A 25434-nucleotide genomic window follows, 5' to 3' on the forward strand; every position below is an offset into this window, starting at 1 on the left:
CATCGTCACCATCACCACCAAATGTCTATCATCGGACTTCCTTTCTTACCTGTAACTGAGGTTCAGGAACTGTACTGAACGCTTCAGCAAGGTCCTTGACGACTCCAAGCGAGACCGGGGTCACCGTGACTTGAAGCTTGTCCTGCGAGTTCAGGATGATGTAGTTGGCCATCACCTCCACATCAGTAACCTCTGTATCACTGTCTATTTCATCTAGAGAGGGGTAAAAGCAACTGTTTGATTACTCCTTCTTTGTTGATAAATACTACTGCTACTACTAATAATAGCTGGATTTATAAAGTGCTTTTAGCCCAAGGATACAAAGTGCTGCTATTATTACCCCTGCTTTAGCTTTACTTTTAGAGCTGAGTTTAGAGCTTAGTTCTTTCTCTAACCAACAAACCTTCAGAATGTACAACTACTGAATTTGACGCTCTGACTAGTGCCTAATTTTCCACAAAGGCTCTAATATATTCTGCCCTCATATCTTAATATTTCTCTGTCTCTATACATTTCTATATCTCTGTCTCCATCTTCCTTTTTCTTAATTGTCCATTAATTTTTTTCATTTCCTTTTTAATATTTGCAACCATTTTCTAAATCTTATTCTGTTTTACATCCTCTCTATCTCTCTAGTCTTGATCTCCCCTACCCCTCTCATCTATAATTGTCCTTTGGTTTCTACTCTTTTGTTCAGTATTTACATTCATTCTCTAATAATTTTGCTTTCCTTTACCTGTTCCCTCTCTCCCTTTCCCACTCTCTTTACATCTCTCTCCCTCCCCTCTTAATCTCTCGCTCCTTTTCTACCACCATCTGTCAACCTAATGTTTTATTTCTAACAAACCTCTTGGTTTGCACCTGGCTAGTGAGTTAGAGTTCTTTGTTGATGATGATATCCCGCTATCACACTGTCCTGCACTCACTCCACCTGTCAAAGCCAACTCCATTATCCTACTGCCATCTACTCCCTCAAGCTTTCTTTCTTTCTCTTTCTATTTCTCTGTATGCCAACTTCATGTTTTTATTTCTTACAAACCTCTTGGTTCCTAGCTGGCTAGTGAGTTAGAGTTCTTTGTTGATGATGATATCCCGCTATCACACTGTCCCACGCTCACTCCACCTGTCAAAGCCACCTCAATTCTCCTACCACAATTATCAATTCCCTCAAGCTTTCTTTCTTTCTCTCTCTGCCAACATTATTTGTTTTATTTCTAACAAACCTCTTGGTTCCTAGCTGGCTAGTGAGTTAGAGTTCTTTGTTGATGATAATATCCCGCTATCACACTGTCCTACGCTCACTCCACCTGTCAAAGCCACCTCAATTCTCCTACCACAATTATCAATTCCCTCAAGCTTTCTTTCTATCTCTCTCTATCTCTCTCTATGTCAACCTCATATTTTTATTTCTCACAAACCTCTTAGTTCCGAGCTTGCTAGTGAGTTTGAGTTCCTTGTTGATGATGATATCCCGCTATCACACTGTCCTGCACTCACTCCACCTGTCAATGCCAACTCCATTCTCCACCACCATCAACTCCCTCAAGCTTTCTTTCTTTCTTTCTCTCTCTGCCCACATCATTTGTTTTATTTCTCACAAACCTCTTGGTTCCGAGCTTGCTAGCGAGTTTGAGTTCCTTGTTGATGACGATATCCCACTATCACATTGTCCTGTATTAACTCCACCTGACAAAGCCAACTCCATTCTCCTACCACCATCAGTTTCACTTCTCCCTCCTACAGGGTGACCAAAAACAAAATCAACACGAATATGAAACTAAATGGTAGATGCGAGTTCCAACTTGTATGGCACAACATAAAATGCAAGATAAAATGGTACAAGCTGAACATTTTTTGAGGTGGTTGTATGTGTATTTGATTTTGCCGAGTCCACCATAACAAACATTTTAATTTATGAATATAGTAGTTGCACAAAAAAACAAAAATAATGGTTTGAAAATACTATCCATGTCTACATAAAACATAAATCAAAGCTGAATAGCTTGTGAATATAAATATATTCTCTAGTTTGCAGAGTCTTACCTGAAAAGGTAAGAAAATCTTGCCTTAACATGAAGAACCGAGGTACAGAGGAGAGGGGAAAGAACGAAAGATACAGAATGAACTGTTTGCAGGAATTGTTTAAAGAGAGAAAAGTCAAAGAACTGAAAGCAGTGCTAATAGAAAAGAGTGTGACTCCATTTGTCTATTCACAGGCATGCAATAGTTTTCACCATTTCCTTTCAATGCAGTGGATAGCATTTATATACAAACCTCCTGCAGCTTCTTCCTCTTCCTCAGAATCACTTGAAAAGATATCCCTGAATATATTCTCCACCTTGTTGAAGAATCCTCCATCGTTCTCTTCGTCCTCGTCTTCGTTCTCTGACTTGCTCTCTTGTGGAGGGTTCCTGTCTTCATCCTGGGGGCTTGCAATGTCTGGAATAATAAAGTTTGAATATAACACATGATGTTTGAATGTAACATATTATTACTTGTATCTCTAGAAGAGGAATTAAAGAAACATTGAAAACATAATTGGCCAGCATGATTTGCCTATGCAATATCTCAGCATAGATGTATTGCACAAAGCACCGAGTTCATCTTAAAAACTTTCCATGCTATATTTATATTATATTGGATGGCTCTGAATGGAATACAAGAAATATTCCAAGAGTTCGGGAAAATATTCCACGGATCGCAGATCAGTGGAATATTTCTGGTATTTCATAAAATAACGCCATCCTAATTATTATCATCTATCCCACCCACCCAATGAAAAAGAGGGAGAAATTTGATTTAACAAGTCATGCCACTTATCACATTTTGCCATTATCCATTATCACTTATATTTTGGTCACTGACATGCGAACTGCATGTAGTTCATTATGACGTCATGGAGCGTATTTGTGCTTTATGCTGCGCATCGCATTGCTTTCATTGTTGTACGCGTTGTATATTTAACGCGTTTGCGCAGGCGCCTTTAACTGTTGAATCAGCTCTCATATTCAATAGCAAATTTTGTACAGGAGCCTACGGGATATTCGTCGGATTTCAGTCCTTTTTAGGGATACGCTATGATGCTGCACGGCAATTGATGCAGACCAAAATACACGTTTTTAATGCATCGCTAGAACACTCTATATACATGTAGATGATAATGAGTTGTATTGCATGATCTCTACATACATGTAAATTTATGTAAACAAATACACAATTTAAACAATGTGCAATGATCAATGCAATGCAATGCAAAAAGATATTAAATGATGTCATAAGGGCTAAATGTATATGTACAGTCGTATTTGTACAATCAAAATTATGTTTAGAAGAGGGGCCATAGTAACTGAATGTGGTTAGCACGTGTAGCATGAGTTACTAAATAACTTTCATGGGGATATCCATACATTGCAGATGGCTTTATCTCATTGAAAAATTGAAAATTAAAAACAGACAGAAATTCTGAATTCAAACCCATGATAACTACAGAATACCTACTTGTAAAAGGCTTATGACTGCCTTGCGATTCATCTCCCCTCACTCAGTCGCCGACCAGTCGGGTCGTAAGGTGTGCGGTGGCTTTAAGGAATACATGAATAAAAAATAGACAAAGATTTAATTGAAACTCACCACTACTGAGGAAGCTACTACTGTAATGGCCATCCCACTCCAGTTCCGTCTCGCTGGTCGTGTCGCTATCCGAGTCTGTCTCGGTCACAGGGTAGGAGCCCGGAGTGTGGACCAGCTGGATGCCTCCATCAACACTGTCCTGTGGACCATCAGGACTACGATCACACATGCTGTAACACTTGATGGGGTGGCTCTCTGCTCGGGTAAGCTGTCATCAGAATAGTTATCAGTATTGTTATCATGATCATTATGTATTGTACCAGCATGTAGTACTGCTCATTCTGTCTTGTTTTGACCATGTATAAAAGTCAATGATGTTTGTATCACTATTCAGTCAAATTACTACTACTACTACTAATACTACTCCTACTCCTACTACTACTACTACTACTACTACTACTACTACTACTACTACTACTACTACTACTACTACTACTACTACTACTACTACTACTACTACTACTACTACTACTACTACTTCTACTACTACTACTACTACTACTACTACTACTACTACTACTACTACTACTACTACTACTTCTACTACCACTTCTACTACTACTACTAATATAATAATAATAATGATATTAATAATATAATAATAATGATAATAATACAAATAATTATCATCATCATCATCATCACCACCACCACCATCATCACCATCCCAACCATCACCACCACTACCACCATCACATTAACCTGTATCATCATCGTCATCATCATCATCCTCATTGTCATTATCATCACTATCATAAATATTTCACCTTTGCAGAGACTTCCCATGCTCTATAATCTCCCTCTTTTTCCATAACTGGTTCAACGATGGGTTCCCACACTGAAAGTTTTTCATTGTAGGACATCATACCCATGTGCATCTCAGCCTCAGCTCTCAACTGAAATTAAAAAAAAACAAAACAAGATATGGTCAGTGCCTTTAGCGCTGTAAACAAAACCAAACCTACATGTATTCAATAGGTTTCACAGGATAGATGGGCACTTAAGTTATAAAATGGTACCTAGGTGTCATGGTGTATTCGCAATCGGGGGCTCTGAAACTAAACCTTTATCTTAAAATACCAGGTCCCTTGAACAGCTCTGGGATAGACCATTGCTTGAAAGTGCAATGCTCTGAATCGTATTATACATGTAGCACATTTAGCAACAATAAAATACATGTACATTTGATAGGAAGATATGTGTACAAACAAGTGGAATGCCTCTTGCCGTCTCACCTGCATCACACGGTTCAATATAGCATCAGTGCTGACTTTGAACACTACTCTAACTCACACAAGATGTTCAGTGATACATGGTTACTTTTATGTCCACTTTTTATGAACTAGACCAATAAACTTACAGAGATATGATGGTTATTCAACAAAAAAACCCAACATGGCCAAAGTTCATTGACCTTACATGACCTTTGACCTTGATCATGTGACCTGAAACTCGCACAGGATGTTCAGTGATACTTGATTACTCTTATGTCCAAGATTCATGAATCAGATCCATAAACTTTCAAAGTTATGAGGGTAATTCAACAGATACACCCAATTCGGCCAAAGTTCATTGACCTTTGACCTGGGTCATGTGACCTGACATGCGCACATGATGTTCAGTGATACTTGATTACTCTAACGTCCAAGTTTTATGAACTAGACCAACATACTTTTAAAGTTATGATGGTAATTCAACAAATACCCCCAATTCGGCCAAAGTTCATTGACCCTAAATGACCTTTGACCTTGATCATGTGACCTGAAAAATTGCGCAGGATGTTCAGTGATACTTGATTACTTTATGTCCAAGTTTCATGAATCAGATCCAAAAACTTTTAAAGTTTTGATGGGAATTCAACAGATACCCCCAATTCGGCCAAAGTTCATTGACCCTAAATGACCTTTGACCTTGGTCATGTGACGTGAAACTCATGCAGGATGTTCAGTGATACTTGATTAACCTTATGTCCAAGTTTCATGAACTAGGTCCATATATTTTCTAAGTTATGATGACATTTCAAAAACTTAACCTCAGGTTAAGATTTCGATGTTGATCCCTCCAACATGGTCTAAGTTCATTGACCCTAAATGACCTTTGACCTTTCTAAGTTATGATGTCATTTCAAAAACTTAATCTCAGGTTAAGATTTGATGTTGACGCCGTCGCTGTCGGAAAAGCGGCGCCTATAGTCTCACTCTGCTATGCAGGTGAGACAAAAAACTATGTGTGGTGAATTATCAACATATTAGAGATAGACTTTCAATGCTATCATTTCTTTGATCGAACAAGATCTGCTGCCTAGTCATTTTCTTGATAGTTTCTAACTAAATCAAAACAACAAGGAAATATAAAAAAAAATAGATGGCCATTTCATGGAAGAAAAGATGCAAAATGTGAAATTTCAGTAAGTTTTGGTAAAGGATTTTTCAAAAAATATTCATACTTCTGCAGTTTAACCTGAAATTTCCATTTATTTATAGTGTTTGAATAATGAAATAAAAAACATGACTCAGGCCTAATCACAACATATCTTTGCATGATGTTGCACATATTATGCAGTATATACAGATATCAAAACAATTTGTGATGCTCTCTAGTTTATATTTTAAACCTAATTGATTACATTGATTTTAATACAGACAGATATAGTAGACCGGCCAAACCTCAAAAAGTGCTCTAGATAAGGATTCGACGGCAAAATTTGTTAATGCTTGGCATCCCAGCTAATAGTCTTGCGGAAATACCCAGGAATAGCGTACGGGCGGATGCCAAGCGCAATTTTGCGTGAAAGTGTAATTTTTAGCGTAAAATCTGAAAGACTGTCGAAAATCACGCATTTTGATATTTTGACGGATTATCATCATATCTTTGATTATCTTTGATATGAAATTATTTTTATTCAGAATTTCAAATTATAAGTCTACTAAATATGCATTTCAAATTTGAATATCACACACACACATATGGCACAGGGAAACATAAAACCGCGATTTCCTCGAAATAAAAGTTTGTGAAAACTATCAATAGTTTGAAGTTTTTTTACGCAACATAAATTCTTCGATTTAAATGCCTTTATCCATCGAATGTATAGTAAATGTCCTAGTGCCACAAATATTAAAATAATTTTCAAGTAAGATGGTAGATATCTCATTTTATGTTATCCGAAAGGAGACAATGTGCATTTTACCAGGTGCGCATTTTGAAAGAAAAATTGAAAATACCGTACATTATGTACATAATTACATGTATAAGTACATACTAAAGCGAGTTTTTATTTACATGTATAAGTCCATAATAAAGCGAGTTTTTAAATGGATAGCACAATTTGTCAATTCCTTGCATCCCAACTAAAAGTCTTGCGGAAATACCGAGGAATAGCGTACGGGCGGATGCCAAGTGCACTTTTGCGTGAAAGTATAATTTTTAGCGTAAAATCTGAAAGACTGTCGAAAATCACGCATTTTGATATTTTGACGGATTATCATCATATTTTTGATTATCTTTGATATGGAATTGTTTTTATTCAGAGTTTCAAATTATAAGTCTACTAAATATGCATTTCAAATTTGAATATTACACACGCATATATGGCAATATGTAAATATAAGATCGAGATTTACTCAAAATAAAGGTTTGTATAAAATATTAATGGTATGTTTGTGTTCCGCATCTCAATTTCGTTAAGATTTAGTGCTAACCGAATAAATACTTAATAATTGTTGTCATGTCACATATAGTAAAAACAAATACTGAAATAAGATGCAAGATATATATCATTTTATGTTATATATGCGAAATATAACAATGCACATTTATTTATCAGATGCGCATTTCTGATAAATAAATAAACAGCGCTCAATATTACATCGATACTGCACATATCAGATATCAGTGCGATACTCGTCATGATATTATATAGGATTATGTTTGCTTTTGTAGAGTTCGATCTTCTTGCTATTTCCACGAATGAATTGGTGCTGAACTTAAATCTACCTGTGGCGATATTCAGAAATAGGTCTCATATTTAATTTGCCGTTACCATGGTAGCATTAACTTTACAGGAATATCTATATCCAAAATCATAGAAAACATACATGTATGAATAAAGCGATTGAATTAGCATTTTTAAACCACTCTGTCAATTTTCAGTGTAATGCTTATTGGATTTTTTTTTCTCTTTTCAATCAAATCAATTTTATGTTGGGGTGGACTTGTCCTTTAAAGTTCACATTTCATATCTTACAGCTCATTTCATCACAGTGTATTGCCATTTTGGGAAATGCATGCCGTCGCACGACCATTATGACAAACAAATCTAAAGGCTAATGACCAGCGTCCAGCGCATATATTGTAATATATAGATGGTCGTACAACTGCATTTCCAAAAAGGGCATTAGTATGTCCAGGGCTGCCCAGGGTCGGACTGTCCGGCCCCCGTCTTAGACCAGGATATATAACAACATGGACCTGTGATAATAGCAAATGCAAAAACTTTGATGAAGTCAAATGAATTGAATGAAAATTATAATTTGCAATGCAAAAGACCAAATAACATTTATTATTCATATTTTAACATAATAATTATAGCAGCAGGACATTGGAAACAACTGAAATTAATAATTAAAAAAAAACGCCATCCATAGCTCATCGAACCAAAATAACGTATGACCTTGATCATGAGAACTGAAATATGTGCAAAATGTTCGATGATACTTTAATACCCTTATGTTCAAGTGTAATCTTTAACTGGATCAATAGAAATAAAAAGTTATGATGACATTTAAAAAAATACCCCCATATGGCCAAAGTTCAGTGACTCTAAATGACTTTTGAACTTAATCATGTGATCTAAAACTTGTGCAAGACGATCAGTAATACATGAATATTAAAGTGTCATTAAAATTAAAGTGTCATTATTTTTTTTCAATACGTTCAAAGTTATAATGAAATTTTGAAAAATGTAACTTTGGTTAAGATTTCAAGGTTGATATGACGCTGTTATATCAAAACTACCGTCACCTCCACCGGAGAAGTGGCTCCTTTAGTCCTGCTCTGCTATGCCGGCGAGACAAAAAATAGGTACTGCCGTGCAACGGCCATTATTTGATAATCAAATAACTGAAGTAAAATGTAGATTGACAGAGTGGTTTAAAAATGCTAATTCAATCGCTTTATCCATACATGTATGTTTTCTATGATTTTGGATATAGATATTCCTGTAAAATTAATGCTACCATGGTAACGGCAAATTAAATATCAGACCTATTTCTGAATATCGCCACAGGTAGATTTAAGTTCAGCACCAATTCATTCGTGGAAATAGCAAGAAGATCGAACTCTACAAAAGCAAACATAATCCTATATAATATCATGACGAGTATCGCACTGATATAAGATATATGTGCAATATTGATGTAATATTGTGCGCTGTTTATTTTTTTATCAGAAATGCGCATCTGATAAAATAATGTGCTTTGTTATATTTCGCATATATAACATAAAATGATATATATCTTGCATCTTATTTCAGTATTTGTTTTCACTATATGTGACTTGACAACAATTATTAAGTATTTATTCGGTTAGCACTAAATCTTAACGAAATTGAGATGCGGAACACAAACATAATACCATTAATAATTTTTACAAACCTTTATTTTGAGTAAATCACAATTTTATATTTCATATTGCCATATATGCGTGTGTAATATTCAAATTTGAAATGCATATTTAGTAGACTTATAATTTGAAACTCTGAATAAAAACAATTCCATATCAAAGATAATCAAAAATATGATGATAATCCGTCAAAATATCAAAATGCGTGATTTTCGACAGTCTTTCAGATTTTACGCTAAAAATTATACTTTCACGCAAAAGTGCACTTGGCATCCGCCCGTACGCTATTCCTCGGTATTTCCGCAAGACTTTTAGCTGGGATGCAAGGAATTGACAAATTGTGCTATCAATTTAACAAGTGGAATGCCTCTGGCCGTCTCACCTGCATCACGCGGTTCAATATAGCAGCAGTGCTGACTTTGAATACTACTCTAACTCGCACAGGATGTTCAGTGATACTTGATTACTCTTATGTCCAAGTTTTATGAACTAGACCAATAAACTTTCAAAGTTATGATGGTTATTCAAGAGATACCCCTGATTCGGCCAAAGTTCATTGACCTTACATGACCTGTGACCTTGATCATGTGACCTGAAACTCGCACAGGATGTTCAGTGATACTTGATTACTCTTATGTACAAGTTTCATGAATCAGATCCATAAACTTTCAAAGTTATGATGGTAATTCAACAGATACCCCCAATTCGGCCAAAGTTCATTGACCCTAAATGACCTTTGACCTTAATCATGAGACCTGAAACTTGCACAAAATGTTCAGTGATGCTTGATTACTATTATGTCCAAGTTTCATGAATCAGATCCATAAACTTTCAAAGTTATGATGGGAATTCAACAGATATCTGCAATTCGGCCAAAGTTCATTGACCCTAAATGACCTTTGACCTTGGTCATGTGACGTGAAACTCGTGCAGGATGTTCAACGATACTTGATTAACCTTATGTCCAAGTTTCATGAACTAGGTCCATATATTTTCTAAGTTATGATGACATTTCAAAAACTTAACCTCAGGTTAAGATTTCGATGTTGATCCCTCCAACATGGTCTAAGTTCATTGACCCTAAATGACCTTGGTCATGTGACATGAAACTCTAATAGGATGTTCAGTAATACTTGATTAACCTTATGGCCAAGTTTTATTAACTAGGTCCATATACTTTCTAAGTTATGACGTCATTTCAAAAACTTAACCTCAGGTTAAGATTTGATGTTGACGCCGCCGCCGCCGCCGTCGGAAAAGCGGCGCCTATAGTCTCACTCTGCTTCGCAGGTGAGACAAAAACTCGCTTTATTATGGACTAATACATGTAAATAAAAACTCGCTTTAGTATGTACTTATACATGTAATTATGTGCATAATGTACGGTATTTTCAATTTTTCTTTCAAAATGTGCACCTAGTAAAATGCACATTGTCTCCTTTCGGATAACATAAAATGAGATATCTACCATCTTACTTGAAAATTCTTTTAATGTTTGTGGCACTAGGACATTTACTATACATTCGATGGATAAAGGCATTTAAATCGAAGAATTTATGTTGCGTAAAAAAACTTCAAACCATTGATAGTTTTCACAAACTTTTATTTCGAGAAAATCGCGGTTTTATGTTTCCCTGTGCCATATGTGTGTGTGTAATATTCAAATTTGTAATGCATATTTAGTAGACTTATAATTTGAAATTCTGAATAAAAATAATTTCATATCAAAGATAATCAAACATATGATGATAATCCGTCAAAATATCAAAATGCGTGATTTTCGACAGTCTTTCAGATTTTACGCTAAAAATGACACTTACACGCAAAATTGCGCTTGGCATCCGCCCATACGCTATTCCTGGGTATTTTTGCAAAACTTTTAGCTGGAATGCCAAGCATTAGCAAGCATTAACAAATTTTGCCGTTCAAAGTATAAAAAATCGTTATGGCAGGTCTACTAATATATCAGAGGACATTTGAGTTTGAGATAAAGCCAAGTAAAAATAATATACATGAGTCTTTTTTTCTCAACACAGGAAATCAATTAAACTTATTGCTTACTCGTAAATTGCAATATCCGGGCCCTGTTACATAACAGTTATTATTATGGTAACAATGCCCTCCAATGGTAACTACCATAGTATACAATGATCACCAACCAATCAGAATCAAGAGCTCCATGCAAGTTACCATTGCATGGCAACCTACATGTATTTCATAAATACTTTTGTTTTTATTCAAGGCTTTTTTTACTTGATATGAACGTAGAACGTAGAAGTGTATACTTTGTCCTGATTTGGATTTCTGTTTAAATGCTAATGAATTTTAATATGTAATAAAAAGTCGAATTGAAACAGGGGAACGCCTTAAATGAGAATTTAGTGATTTAATTGACGAGAGAGTTAATTATGAAGTGGCCCTCCTTGTTACGAGTTAATGAGTTTTGAGTAGTAATTAGTTTTGTTCTTTTGAAATGATGAAGAACTATTAAAGCCTGTTGTTTCAAGTGTTCTAATTGTACTTATCAAAAGTTCCAGATGCATCATTGAAAGTTATCATTTAAATATTCAATTCAAGTACAATGATGACAGTTTAATGATATCATTATAAATTACGGTTTATGATTATCATAGAATAGCAGTTAAGGTTCACAATGAATATATAATTCTGAGACAGCTTTCAAGGATATATATGCCTCTCATCCGTTAAGTAAAATGAGAATTTGCATTGGCAAATGCCAAATGTTTTGAGACTTATACCAGATGCAGGAAAGAACTGAACTATTTTTGCGGTGAGTTGAACAGAAGACACTGAATTTCAGCGCTATCTCAATGTCTCAATGAATCTCAACAAATGTTTCAACAGGATCATACTCAACAGTACATTCAGACTTTGAGTTCAGAGAGAAAATCCGATGGTTGCGAACATCTTGATGAAACTGGTTTAAAGATCTGCCTTCATCTTTTGAGTTTATCAAGAGTTTTCCGGAATCATCGCTATGATATCTAAACCTCGGAATATGGCTACCAACATGCTTCTTGTTGCTCTAAGCTTTCATGTAAATGTCACACTGCTGGCAGGAGGACACAGTCTAACATCTCCTCATGCAGCTAGGTCTCAAGTGGTGGGCTCAGCTTCAACTTTGATATCTTACAGCAATCATACTAAATGCCATTTGAGGAACTCCAGTCTTGGTCTTATTGCTGATTGTTGCCATTTGAAATTAAGACACATCCCTCAAGATTTTCCTACTGAAGTGCAAGCCCTTGACATGACCTTTAATAAAGTAGAAGTGCTTTGGAATGAGTCTTTCCAGAATGTGCCTCATCTGGTAACTCTGAATATGGAACACAATCAACTGATGTTAATTGAAACTAAGGCCCTGTGGCCCTTGACAGAGCTCAGGAACCTCATATTGAAGTCCAACAATCTGGTGACGTTGTCACCAATGCTCTTCATCAAAAACAGTTTTCTCACTAAACTGTTTCTCAATAATAATAAGCTCATCAATATCCCGTGTAAGGCATTAGCCTTCCTACCACGACTTACACGTATGTATGTACAAAATAATAAAATTAAAACACTCAACTTTGATGACTGTTCAGAATGGTCTCACTTGTCTAACATTTATGTTTCCAATAATGAAATTGTTGAAATTCACCAGAGGGACTTTCTACCACTGCAAAGCCTACCTCTATCTTATTTATTCATAAATGGAAATAAGATAAACATGTTCCCAAGAGAAGCCTTTTATCATCTGAACTTGTTGCGATTGATAAAACTTGATTCAAATACCATCGAATCATTTGATATTCAGCCTTTCCTAGGTATGGATTTTATTGCAAGATTATCAGTGAAAGACGGGAAAATCAGTAAGCTTCTTCCACCTCAAAATACAACAAACAAAGAAGATCATCTGTATCCAACCATCATCAGTCTTGACATTGCCAACAACTTGATAGAAAGTGTTCCTCCAAATTCATTTTGGGGGTTTCCAAAGCTTCAGATTCTTAACTTGACTAGAAACAAAATCTCGATTCTTGTGAACAAGTCATTTTGTCAGATGCAATCATTATTCGAACTTAATCTATCATCCAACAAAATTATGTTTTTGCCAAACAACACTTTTGCCTGTCTGTCCTGTTTGAAAATATTAAATCTTATGAACAACTTGTTACAGAGCATTTATCCCGAATCTTTCAATGGCTTGCCAAGGATTCAGTCAGTGCTCCTGTCACATAACTCTATAAAATATCTTAACAGAGGAAGGCAAGCATGGACACTTAGAACTCTTCAGTCAATTGATTTTTCCTTTAATGACATCACCTCCATTGGTAAAGATTCATTCACCGGCCTTATAAATCTAAAAGATCTTATCTTATCTTACAATCAGATCTATTATTTTTACCAAACTGCATTTTCTGAGCTATTCAAGTTATCAAGACTCCACCTCACAAATGAAAGGAAAATTTTCCTTGAAAAGACTTTCAAGCAACTGCATTCTTTGACTTTCTTAGATCTGTCAAATTCTCCAATCAAAATATCACGTTATCAGACTGAGCAATTCAGAAATTTGACTAGACTGCAAGAACTGCGAATGGAGATGGCACAGTTAAGTAATACTGACTTATACAATAGTCAAAGAAATGAGTCATTATTCACTGGGTTATGCTCCTTACAGAAACTAAATCTAAAAGATAATTCTCTGATGAACCTAGACAGAAGAGTTTTTCAAGCCCTGTCTAACCTCCGCTATCTTGACATGACAAATTCCAGAATAAAAGTACTGAAGTCAGGGATATTCAGTCCTCTCTCATCCCTTCGGGGTTTGTACCTTGGAAGTAATGAGCTGCAAAAGATTCCTGGTGACATATTCTATGGTCTCCATGATCTAACTGTGGTTAAGATCCAAAACAACAGAATTTTTGACCTGGACCCAAGAACTTTTGCCCAGAACCCTCGACTGGACATTCTCTATCTATCTGGAAATCAAATCACCAACATCAAACCAGGAACAGTACTCCCGAGCAATTCCCCTTTTAATTTGGATCTATCTAGAAACCCAATCACATGCTCTTGCTCTTTGGCATGGTTCAGAAAATGGCTCGAGTTGAGCAATGTCAATTTTAAAAATGCCAACCAAGCAATCTGCTCTGGGACATCATTAAAGGGACTTGCTAGCAAGCCAATCTTGTCATTTCATCCAGACGATCACTGCGGTATCAACATTGTTCTTATCCTGGTCCTCTCTTTCTCTGGTGTTCTGGTTGGTATTATGATTATTATTGCCTACACTAAACGATGGTGGTTAAACCATAAATTCTTCCTTCTCAAGCTGGCCATCGTGGGTTACAAAGAAATGACAGAAGAATTTAACGATGTCAACTACCGTCATCATCTCAACATCATGTTCCAGGAATCCGAGCAGGAATGGATAGATCGTGTCATGAAACCCGGCCTGGAGGCGAGGATGCCACATCTGCAGAACATAATCTTTGGAGATGAAGACCTTCATATAGGTATGTACTATATTAATGCAATCTTTGATGCTCTTGACAACAGCTTCAAGACAGTGTTGCTGCTAAGCAACGAGTCTATCAACGATGCCTGGACCATGACAAAGGTTCGCATGGCTCTAGAATACATCAACGATACAGGACTTGACAAGATCATCCTGATCTTTGTAGAGGACATCGAGGATGAGAATATGCCATACCTTGTCAGGTTGTTCTTGAGTAGGAACAAACCTTACATGCTGTGGACGGATGATGAAGATGGTCAGGAGCTGTTCTGGGCTCAGTTTGAGAAGAGCATGAGGGCAAATAAAGCTATCAATAATGCCATCCCTCTCTGAAGACGTTTGATCTCCATTGATAAAAAAAATACGACTTCCTTTTGTTGCAGGGGATCATTTCAATAATAACAAAATAATAATATAGGATTTATATAGGGCACGTATCCACCTAGTTACATGTAGGTGCTCAAGGAGCTCCTATATTATCCACATTAAGCTAGTCTACCGATTCCGGTGATCACAGCTTTTTGAGAAATTACTAGGTTGCTGCTGATGATGTCCTTGTCCTTTTGTTTTCACTCCAGAGGATATGGCCATCTTATTAAAATCATCATAAATTAGCATATTGTGTAAAGCTACTTGGGGCCCATTGCAGAAAGAGTTGCGATCAAACACAACTCAAAAAATCTTGCACAACTTGATTTTCAGTCAATGAAGCACCCCTATTTGGGACTTGAGCTTGATATTTTGACTTGCGTTTAAACGTAACTCTTTCTGCAACAGGCCCCTGTACACACATTACACACATATGCCTCCAAAAACCATTTTGTGATGATAAAATAAAGATTGTACATCATACTTCTGGAAATCAATGCTTTGTAAAATGACTCAATTTCATAACAGGGAAATATGTGCCTTCAAATCCATAAGAGAAGGTAAGCATAATTAAAGGTCAAGTCCACCTCAGAAAAATGTTGATTTGAATCAATAGAGAAAAATCAGACAAGCACAATGCTGAAAATTTCATCAAAATCGGATGTAAAATAAGAAAGTTATGACATTTCAAAGTTTCGCTTATTTTCAACAAAATGATAGTTATATGAATGAGCCAGTTACATCCAAATGAGAGAGTGGATGATGTCACTCACTCACTATTTCTTTTGTTTTTTATTGTTTGAATTATACAATATTTCAATTTTTACGAATTTGACGATTAGGACCTCCTTGCCTGAAGCACAAAAAGTTAAAATAATGGAATTCCACATGTTCAGGGCGGAATGAACTTCATTTCACATGACAATGACGAGAAAATCAAAATATTTCATATTTCATATAATAAAATACAGAAGAAATAGTGAGTGATGTCATCAACTCTCTCATTTGGATGTAACTGGCTCGTTCATATAACTATTTTGTTGAAAATAAGCGAAAATCTAAAATATCATAACTTTCTTATTTTGCATCCGATTTTGATGAAATTTTCAGTGTTATGCTTGTTGAATTTTTCTCTTTTTATTCAAATCAAGTTTTTGTTGGGGTGGACATGTCCTTTAATCAATTTCAGCTCTAACAACACTCTATCATTCTTATGTGTACATGCATGTACAATTTTTGGTTCTTTATGTACACTACATGTATGCTTAGTTAGTATATTTGCATCATTTCTCTCCCATTAACAATGCCTTGAATTGAAGGTAGAGAGTAAAGAGCATACTGCAAAACTTTGGCAAAAGGAAGTAAGTGACACATCAGTCAAATTTGAGTTATTGTTGTTTCTGAAATACCCTTTGTATGTTGCACGTTCAGGCAAAATTTGAGGAAGAAACGATCGTTGTATGGAAAGATATTGAAGAAAATATGCTTTTAAATTGCATTGATGTGTATGCAAATGACAAACACACATTGCTAATTTACAACAAATGATACTTTTGTAACTTCTTTCCTTTTGCCAAAGTACAGCAGCATAGTGTAACGTGCAATTAATAATTAAATATTCTGTAAATACATGTTGTTGAACATACACATTGGGTGAATAACAAATGAAAAAAGAAATCATTTACTTGCTGATGTACACTGTATGTGTAATTATGTAGTATTACCTACATTTTTCAAATAAATGCATGCAAAGAACATTACAAAATTACTATTTAAAACATATATACTGCACGTGTATATATGAAATTAAAAAAAAAGAACAATCCAAAGGTTTTTGTTTTTTTTAGAAAGCTATCGGTAGAATTACACGTAACTCTATGAACAACTGGAGTATGGTAAGCCCAGTGTGTGTGTCTCAACTGCTTTAGATCAAGATACATGTATACTTTGCAGATATTATCAAGTTTATCTTGGGGTACAAGTACAAGTACAATAAAAACTGTGTGACACCTAGTTTTATAAATATTTTCTAAATTTTAGTCCTTTAGAAATACATTTGTGGTATAAATGATAATAATATGATATCAAGTATCAAAGCACAGTTGAGTATATGCACATAGTAACTGCACTATATATATAGACTTTTTTTTTTTAGGTTGCAGACTTAAAAGGACATTGACAAGTATGTTATCATCCTATCAAACATGTATAAATTGCAAGAATACAATATCAAAATGTTGCATTCAGGGTAAAGAACCAGGTACTATTTGAAAAGTTCATGACTCAAGCCAGTGGCGGATCCAGGATTTTCAAAAAAGGAGGGCACAATTTCTCAAGAAAAAATTTGACAGTTATAACATCATTTTTACATTGCAAATCTTAATTGTGCCTCTCACAAGGGAAGGGGGGAAAGGGCCGGATTTGCCCCCCCCCCCTGGGTCAGGCAGTGACTCAAGCTGATGCTATTCAAAGTGAATGTGACATATTGCCTTTAACGTTTCCTATTAAGAGCAGAAAATTCACTATACTGGGGGATAAAAAGCACATAGGGATCTCTTTCAGTTCTAAAAATGTTCATGATGTTCTTACATTGAATGACCAGTCAATGATTGAGGCATGGAACCCACAGCTCAGCCTCAGCAGGGCCACATGGTCCAGGGCTTCTTCAAGCTCCATGTATGCTTCAAACCTGGGAAGCTGGACGGTAAGCTTCTGCCTTGGTGTGGTGGTGGGTTCAGTAGGCGGGGCAAAGTCAACCATGTTCTTCATACTCCCTGCAAGGAATATCGGGATTAAAAAAAAAGGTGTGATTTTTCAAAGAAAAACATTATGTCTAATAATTATAATCATTAGTTTCATCTTTAAATTATGGCATTCTTACTTGGGGAAGTGCTGCAAATATCAACTTAGAGAATTTACATATTAAATTTCATAAACGTGCTGTCAGAATTATAATAGTAATAATAATATTCCGCATTTATGTAGCGCTTAATACATCGGAACGACGTCTCTAAGCACTTTACAGACATTATTACCCCAGTCATCGGATCCGTGCATGCCCGCATACAATGTGCACCTTCTCCACTCCCTGGGGAGCATTCCAACAAGAGTTCCAAGACTCAATTGCTAAGCATACTACATTTAGGCTACCACATCCTACCAGGTACCCATTTAACACCTGGGTGGAGAGTGGCAACGTGTGGATTAACGCCTTGCCAAAGGACGCAAGGCCATGGTGGGATTCGAACACATGACCCTCTGATTATAATGTACAAGGAACCACTACAGAACCACTACACCACGACGCTTCCACTCCAATTATAAACAACTCCACTTTTTATGCCCATTCTTATCCTATTTTTCATTCACTTAAAATTTTAAATATTTATGATATGTACAAGTACATGTATGAAATGGGACTTTTTATGTATCTATGCTCTAAAGGACTTTTACCTTCTTTTTTATTGAACTGTTTTAAATTAAATCATAATATTCATGAATACCCTACTAGAAATGCTGCAAACTTTCACATTCCTAAAATAAGAACTTGCCTTTCTCATAAATCTTTTTCTTTCGTGGCCCACTACTTTGGAATTCTTTGCTGGTTAATCTTGTTCATTTAATATTTTCAAACATAACTTCAGAAATTTCATAATTAAAAAAATAATCCCCTTTGTAAATATTTTTTGTATATAATCGAAATCTTACCACTTGTGTCTCTATGCCTTTGTAATGTCTTTAAATTGATTTTAATATAGTTTGTAAACTTTTGATATTGTAAATAATTGTTATTTTTTGTAAAGTAAGTTGGGTTGGTCGTTTTATAAGGATATTTTTTTTTTCCTTTTTGGCTGCTTCCCTCTCAATGCTTTTTTTAAAACTTCTATGTCTTTGATGTTATGTAAACTTTGTTCCCATTCTTTTATCACAATTATGTTCATGTTATGCAGAGAGCAAAATAAACTTGAATTGAACCTCTTACTCGGGCTCTGTTACAGATACATAGATTTCTCTACGGCACTTATTTCAAAACTCTAATGTCTCTGACTCATTGGAATACCAATAGGAAATATGTTTCATAGTATTTTGTGAAATGAACCAACGGAAGACAAAGTCATGCATACTGCAGCACCTGAGCACTCCATACAAAAAGGGCCCTGTAATATGAAGATATGTAATTTAAGGGGAAGCTCACCCTGAAAAAAATATCAAAAATAGCAGAAAATAGTAAAAAAAAAAATTGGTGAAGTTTTGAGGAAAATCCATCAAAGACTTACAAAGTCATAAGAATTTTTTTTATTTGCGACGTCATATGTGAATAGCTTCCCATACATCATGAATTTTAAAAATCTATAAAATTCAATTTTCTTTAAAAAAAATAATGAAAATGGGTTTTAGTACAGTACTTTCTGTAAATCAACAGACAAATTATTTCACACCCGCTCCCAAAAAGAGAGAATTTTTAGTCACTACGAACCATTAAAAAAATGAAATCTATGCATTCATACAACTCTTTTATGACATCACAAATAAAAAACTTCACATTCTAATAACGCTAATTTTAATGGATTGTCCTCAAACCTTCAGCAATATTTATTTTTTTCTGGCACTTTTTTACAACAAACTACTTGTATATTATATATGGAATATTTCATGGTTTTCCACATATTTGTAGTATTGATTGCATTTGTATCACAGAATCTAGAAAGGTTATCAATCATGATTACCTTTGCGTTTATGGAAGCTATGTGAGAAGATGGGTTTAGGACCCCATAGATCCTCGTGCTCATAATCCTCTAGAAGCTGTCGACTGCTGGCTGGTTTCTGTACAATGAGAAACAATCATCTGAAAAGTTAAGATGCCTCAAATCCTAGGTAAGGTGTATATATTGCAGAAAGTTATTTTGTCTATGGACAGTTCTACATTGTTCAGATATATTGCATTATTTCTCAAATATTGCATGAACATGCATTCGAAAGCCATTGGAAGCAAACTTGTGGTCTGCACTCAAGGACCAATAAAATCATCTTGTATAGCACATCACTGTTGGTTAAGACACACTTGGGTAGTCAGTCTCTGATATTTTCAGTGATAATTATGCATACTGCAGAACCTCAATAATGTACCCATTTGTACATATTATGAAAAGGTATGGGTTTTTGTTCTGTAAAATTGGTTCAACAAAAAAAATGCTCAGTTGGTGCAAGAATTGCCCTTGGCCAATCATTTACCGCAATCTATAAGGCCTACATCTACCGCTGGAATTATGATAATGTAATCATTGGTGAGAATGATGGCGATGATGATGGTGATGAGGAGAAAGAGGAGCATAATGATGGTGATGATGACGATGGCAATGGTAATGATAAAGATGATCATCATTCTTCTTATATAAATATAAAAAAACTTATTCCGGTATTAACCTCATGGTAATATCACAGAGTCAAGGAAATTAACTCTTGGGCATTAAACCTTTTATAGTAAATAAAAGTTTCATTACATGTATGTGGATGTACATGTATCACCAAATTTAATCAATTAAAAGTCTTAAGTCAATGAAAAATGTCATTTACACCTCAAGTCATGCTGTAAAAAAAGTGAAATTTTTTCATCTCACCTGTGTGACCGATGCTAGGGCCTCAGACACGCCCCTTACCACATAGACCACTCTAGGTGATAAATGAAGGCATACATCAGTGAAGTCAGCGGTCATCAGGTCACCCTGGTCAGGGGTCGTGACCTGGGTAAAGGTCACTGCACACGGTTCAAGCACCTGTTCGTGAAAGAAGGTAAATGTTAAAATATTCATGTTTGTTACTAGTTTCAGACGATGTCACATACATGAAGAGGGCATAATAATAATAATAATAGCCAATTTTTATAAAGCGCTTTTCCCAGAATGACCCAAAGCACGTTACAGCATATTATTACCCCAGTCATTGGATTCATTTCAATCAAGCACGAAAAGTGCGCAATTTCCACTCCCTGGGGAGCATTCCTTGCAGCGACATTATGGCGCTGGCAAAATCAAACATACAATATCTTTCGCATCCAACCGGGTACCCATTTAGCACCTGGGTCGAGAGTGGCAAAGTATGGATTAACGCCTTGCCAAAGGATGCTAGACCGCGGTGGGATTCGAACACACAACCCTCTGTTTACAAGACAAGAGTCAGAACCACTACACCACGGCTCTTCTTGGTGGACAACCTGCACATCAGACCATAAAAAAATGATATATCGTGGTTTGATGCACAATTCTTTGTTGTTTGTCCTCCAACTTGGCTGTTTCTGCGAATGCTCAATATTATGACACTTTTAAGGTAATTGTGGTTATTAAGTTATTCAATGCAATTACTTCATGAATATACCCAAAAGTGCTTTAGCTATGGTATATATAATAATGATCATAATGAAGATAATGGTGAATATTATAATTTTTTAAGTGAATTAGATATCTAAACATACTACATGTATACTGCATTTTGAAAGAAACATCTATAATTGTTAATGAAAAAAATGATGTTTAAATGCTACCCTACATAGTGAGTCCTCACAAATGAATTAAAAAAACAACAACAACCACGAACAGAAATCAATACAAGAGCAATATATTTACCTGATATGCTGTCCGCACTGCTTGGGAATATACACAAGAAAAAATCTGTACTTTATCCAAATTGGCAACTACCTGTTGTCCAATCTCACTGCTCTTATAGGCAAACTTTCCCACACTCTGTAATGAAGTATAAAGAGAAAATATACCCAGAAATAATTTATTTTCATTTATTATAATAAATTAATTCATTTATAAATCAAATCTGTCATTGTCATATCATCCTGTTGTAAATATAACCACCTTTTAAAAGTAAGCAACAGTTTAATAATTAAGTTTCTTACTTTACATTTGATTTTGATGAAATTGTCAGCATTTTCAGAATACCAAAATCAACTTTTTTGGTAGAAGACTCTCCTGCAACTAAGAGACTCAGACTTTCATGATATCTTACACATTCATAAAAAAATTAAAACATGATAATATGAAAAGTTTCCCACCCTAAGGACAAGACACTGGCTGTTCTGACTGGTTGGGTCATCAAACAACACAATCTCTGGCCTCCTCAGCTGGCATTTGACCTGTAGTGACCTAGAGGTCGTTCTTGCTGGGGTCGTAGCTCTGAGGTTCAAGCCTTCTGACTGGCTTACGCTCTGACCGACCGGACCGCCTTGCACTGAAAGTGTCCTAGAATTTCCAAAAAAGTGGTGGGGGAATTATTCAGATTCAATTACTTGTAAAATAAAGACGCACATTAAAGCTGTGGTAGATGTATATACAGGTACAGCAAGTTATGATTTTTTTTTTTCAGTGTCTTTAATGTCTTTCAATGACACAACCGTAATGAGATATTTAATAAAAAAACAAATATGATGCATAAGCAAGCAATAATAAATCAATGTACATTAAGCAAAGGGACCATCAACCAGACCAATCAAATGGTTTGCTCATGTGCGGTACAATGATTGTATTAAACGCATATTATGTTATTATCGTTATTACTTTCAGTTAATTCATTATATATCGGTTGACTCACTCTTTGAAAGATTGGACACACACTTACTTTTTTACCCACCATAAAGACAAAGTGCATTCCAAATGCATTCTGCTTATCTCTGTCATTGTCATTGTCATCACCATCATCATCATCATCATCATCATCACCATCATTCATCATCATCATCATTATGATCATCATCATCATATCATCATCATTATCATCACCACCACTACTACTACCACCATCATCATCACCACTACTACTACCATCATCACCACCACCGTCCACTACTACTACTTCCATCACCACCATCATCATATTCATCATCATCACCACCACCATCACCATCATCATCAGCACCATCATCATTACCGAGATGACTGCCTGGATGTCTGCCCACCGCTGGGACTGAGTGGTGATTCCAGTTTGCTCTGGGTCAATGCACTACTCAAGAAGTTATAGATGGCCAAAAGGTAATGCACAAAGATGTTAACTCTGACACCTTCGATGATGAAATCAACTGCAAGTGGATACAGAAAGATACACATGTATAGCAAGGCAGGTAACATGCAAGATCCTACAATTGACATCTCAGAATTATCACTACTGCTAGACACCTTGTGTACTGGGTCCATGACACAGGTGGTTTCAGACTGCCTCGAAGTTCGACAGTTTCAGGTATTTTTTGATCAGGAAATTTACCCCGATCAGAAAACACCAGGTAATATTATCAATGTGAAAGCGTAATCTCCCCGAAAGAAAATACCCACTAAATAGTAGGTACTCGTCAAAATTAAGAGAACTTTCACAGGTTTTTTTTTCCAAGGTCGCAGGTATTTTGGCAAAGTGAAAGCAATTAACAGTAACTTTTAGCCCAGCATGTAGTTGAGCGCGGGCACCTTGGGTGGCTGCTGAGCTATTGATTTTGAATCTTGCACCTCATTTGCTCATCAGACCATACTGCGCATGCTCGTAACTTCAGGAACTTATCCCGAAGGATATGTTTCGGGGCGGTGTGAATGCAGGAATAATTAATGGGACTTTTTTGCCTAAAATAGTTCTCGTAATTTAACGGGAATTCTTATGATTGAGGCGGTTTGAAACCACCTATTTGCTCCGGTGACAATTGAGCCAAATATAAAACCTAACCTCCCAAAATTAAATAAACCCTAATCCTAATCTTTACATTATTCTGAACCAAAATCTCTATTACAATCCTATCTCTAACCCAATGCCATCTGAGATACATGTATCAAGACTGTAGCAAATGTCATGCCAACTGTGTGCTATGACGTATAGTAGTTTGTGGGCAGCGATGGTGCATCTCTGAATTTTCAATCTAAAAATGACAGCTTAAAAATTCACAATGTGCTCTTATTTGATTTGATTTTTTGGCGCACTTACATGTACTCTTAAGAATGTAAGACACAAGATTAAATGTAACTTTTGTGGAATTTCAAAGAAAATTATGTCGAGTCTGAAGTCCGATTGCAGGTGCACAGACATAGCCCCCCCCCCCTCCATTTTATACTTACTGCTTTGTAGCTGATTCTCATCCTGAGTATAAGTGAACTCTACCATGGGGGTAACCTTAGGGGACGGAGGGCTCCCAGGGGCTGACGTACGCCGACTGGCTTTCTTACTGCTCTTCAGGAGTAACCTGACAAGAGAAAATAAAATCAAAACTTTATAGAAATTATCAATCAACCAAAATACACTCCATTTTAAAAAATAAACTTGCTTCAGTCACCATTTTTTTGTAGATTTATCAGCAAAAATATTAAAGTACAAAGGCTGCATATGTCAGTATCGTTTTCTTTCTATGACTAATGCTCATGCAAGCAACTTTTTCTTGACGTATCCATGTGCAAATCTTTGTTTCCAAATGGCATTGTGTTCATTTCCTCGATAAAGAATCATGACAACGACTGATTTCTCTGGGGCCGGTTTCATAAAACTTGTTAAAGTAACAACAGTTTATAGCTACTGGTATCATTCAATTTGATTGGCTGATAGTAAACTTGTTACAGAAATGGTGCATTTGTTATAATAACAAGTCTTCCTGAAATGGGACCCAGGGGCCTGTCTTACAAAGAGTTGCAATTGATCCAATCGACCACAACTATGGATGGCCAGCAACATCAGCATCTAAAATGCAAATTTGTTCAAAATATTTTCTAGATATGATGTATACTAATACATTCATTGTTGTCTAGACAATTTGATGTGCTCCTCTTTGTTTTGTACAAAATTTTGGTAGGAAAATTATAACAATGATGGATTTCCATATAGTTGAGATTGATCAAATTAATCGCAACTCTTTGTAAGATGGGCCCTTGGTCTTGAACTAATGCTGTTCAAAGTGGCTGTGGCCTCATGGCTTTGAAGCATTATCACAATATCTTACTGTCGGATAGCTAGAGGGCTGTTGGGTCGAATATCTTCCAGGGTGATTGTGAGTATACTAGCAGTGACATTCATGGCTCCAGTACTGTAGGCTGACATTGATCCAGTGACCTGATGGAGCCTGAAGCGTGACAGGCCGTTCCTCGGGTCACGGGAAGACACGCCCTTTCCACTCCTTTGCTGAAATGATATAAGTAACATGACAAGATTATGATGCATTGCTTATGAATATTGTTCATGGATTCATATATATATATATATATATATATATACATGACAGCTAGAAAAAAAAACTAAATTGAATAATTGCATTTTCTCACATTATCAAT

General features: G+C 35.9%; 2 protein-coding genes across 4 annotated transcripts in view; one reads left to right on the plus strand and one right to left on the minus strand.

The window, feature by feature from the left end:
- Positions 1-25434, minus strand: part of LOC121413794 (vacuolar protein sorting-associated protein 13-like) — a 72701-nt gene that overhangs the window by 35737 nt on the left and 11530 nt on the right. For all 3 annotated transcript variants that reach the window (XM_041606748.1, XM_041606747.1, XM_041606749.1), the window contains 13 exons: positions 25107-25285; positions 24235-24359; positions 23072-23219; positions 22200-22386; positions 21763-21879; positions 20761-20916; positions 19870-19966; positions 17732-17916; positions 4398-4526; positions 3631-3838; positions 2275-2439; positions 1603-1737; positions 50-213 (listed from right to left, as the gene is read on the minus strand). In XM_041606748.1, coding sequence (XP_041462682.1) covers positions 50-213; positions 1603-1737; positions 2275-2439; positions 3631-3838; positions 4398-4526; positions 17732-17916; positions 19870-19966; positions 20761-20916; positions 21763-21879; positions 22200-22386; positions 23072-23219; positions 24235-24359; positions 25107-25285 — 1995 coding nt within the window. The remainder of the gene's footprint in view (positions 1-49; positions 214-1602; positions 1738-2274; positions 2440-3630; positions 3839-4397; positions 4527-17731; positions 17917-19869; positions 19967-20760; positions 20917-21762; positions 21880-22199; positions 22387-23071; positions 23220-24234; positions 24360-25106; positions 25286-25434) is intronic.
- Positions 12806-15193, plus strand: LOC121413796 (protein artichoke-like). The gene has a single exon (XM_041606750.1). It carries the CDS (start codon positions 12806-12808, stop codon positions 15104-15106), a length of 2301 nt encoding a protein of 766 aa, XP_041462684.1. The 3' UTR covers positions 15107-15193.

Source organism: Lytechinus variegatus, chromosome 4 (genome assembly GCF_018143015.1).
Source record: "Lytechinus variegatus isolate NC3 chromosome 4, Lvar_3.0, whole genome shotgun sequence".
NCBI lineage: Eukaryota > Metazoa > Echinodermata > Echinoidea > Temnopleuroida > Toxopneustidae > Lytechinus > Lytechinus variegatus.

Bases quoted from the DNA above. Each gene is read 5' to 3' on its own strand.
- LOC121413796 (XM_041606750.1), top strand. From the start codon at position 12,806: ATGTATGTACAAAATAATAAAATTAAAACACTCAACTTTGATGACTGT.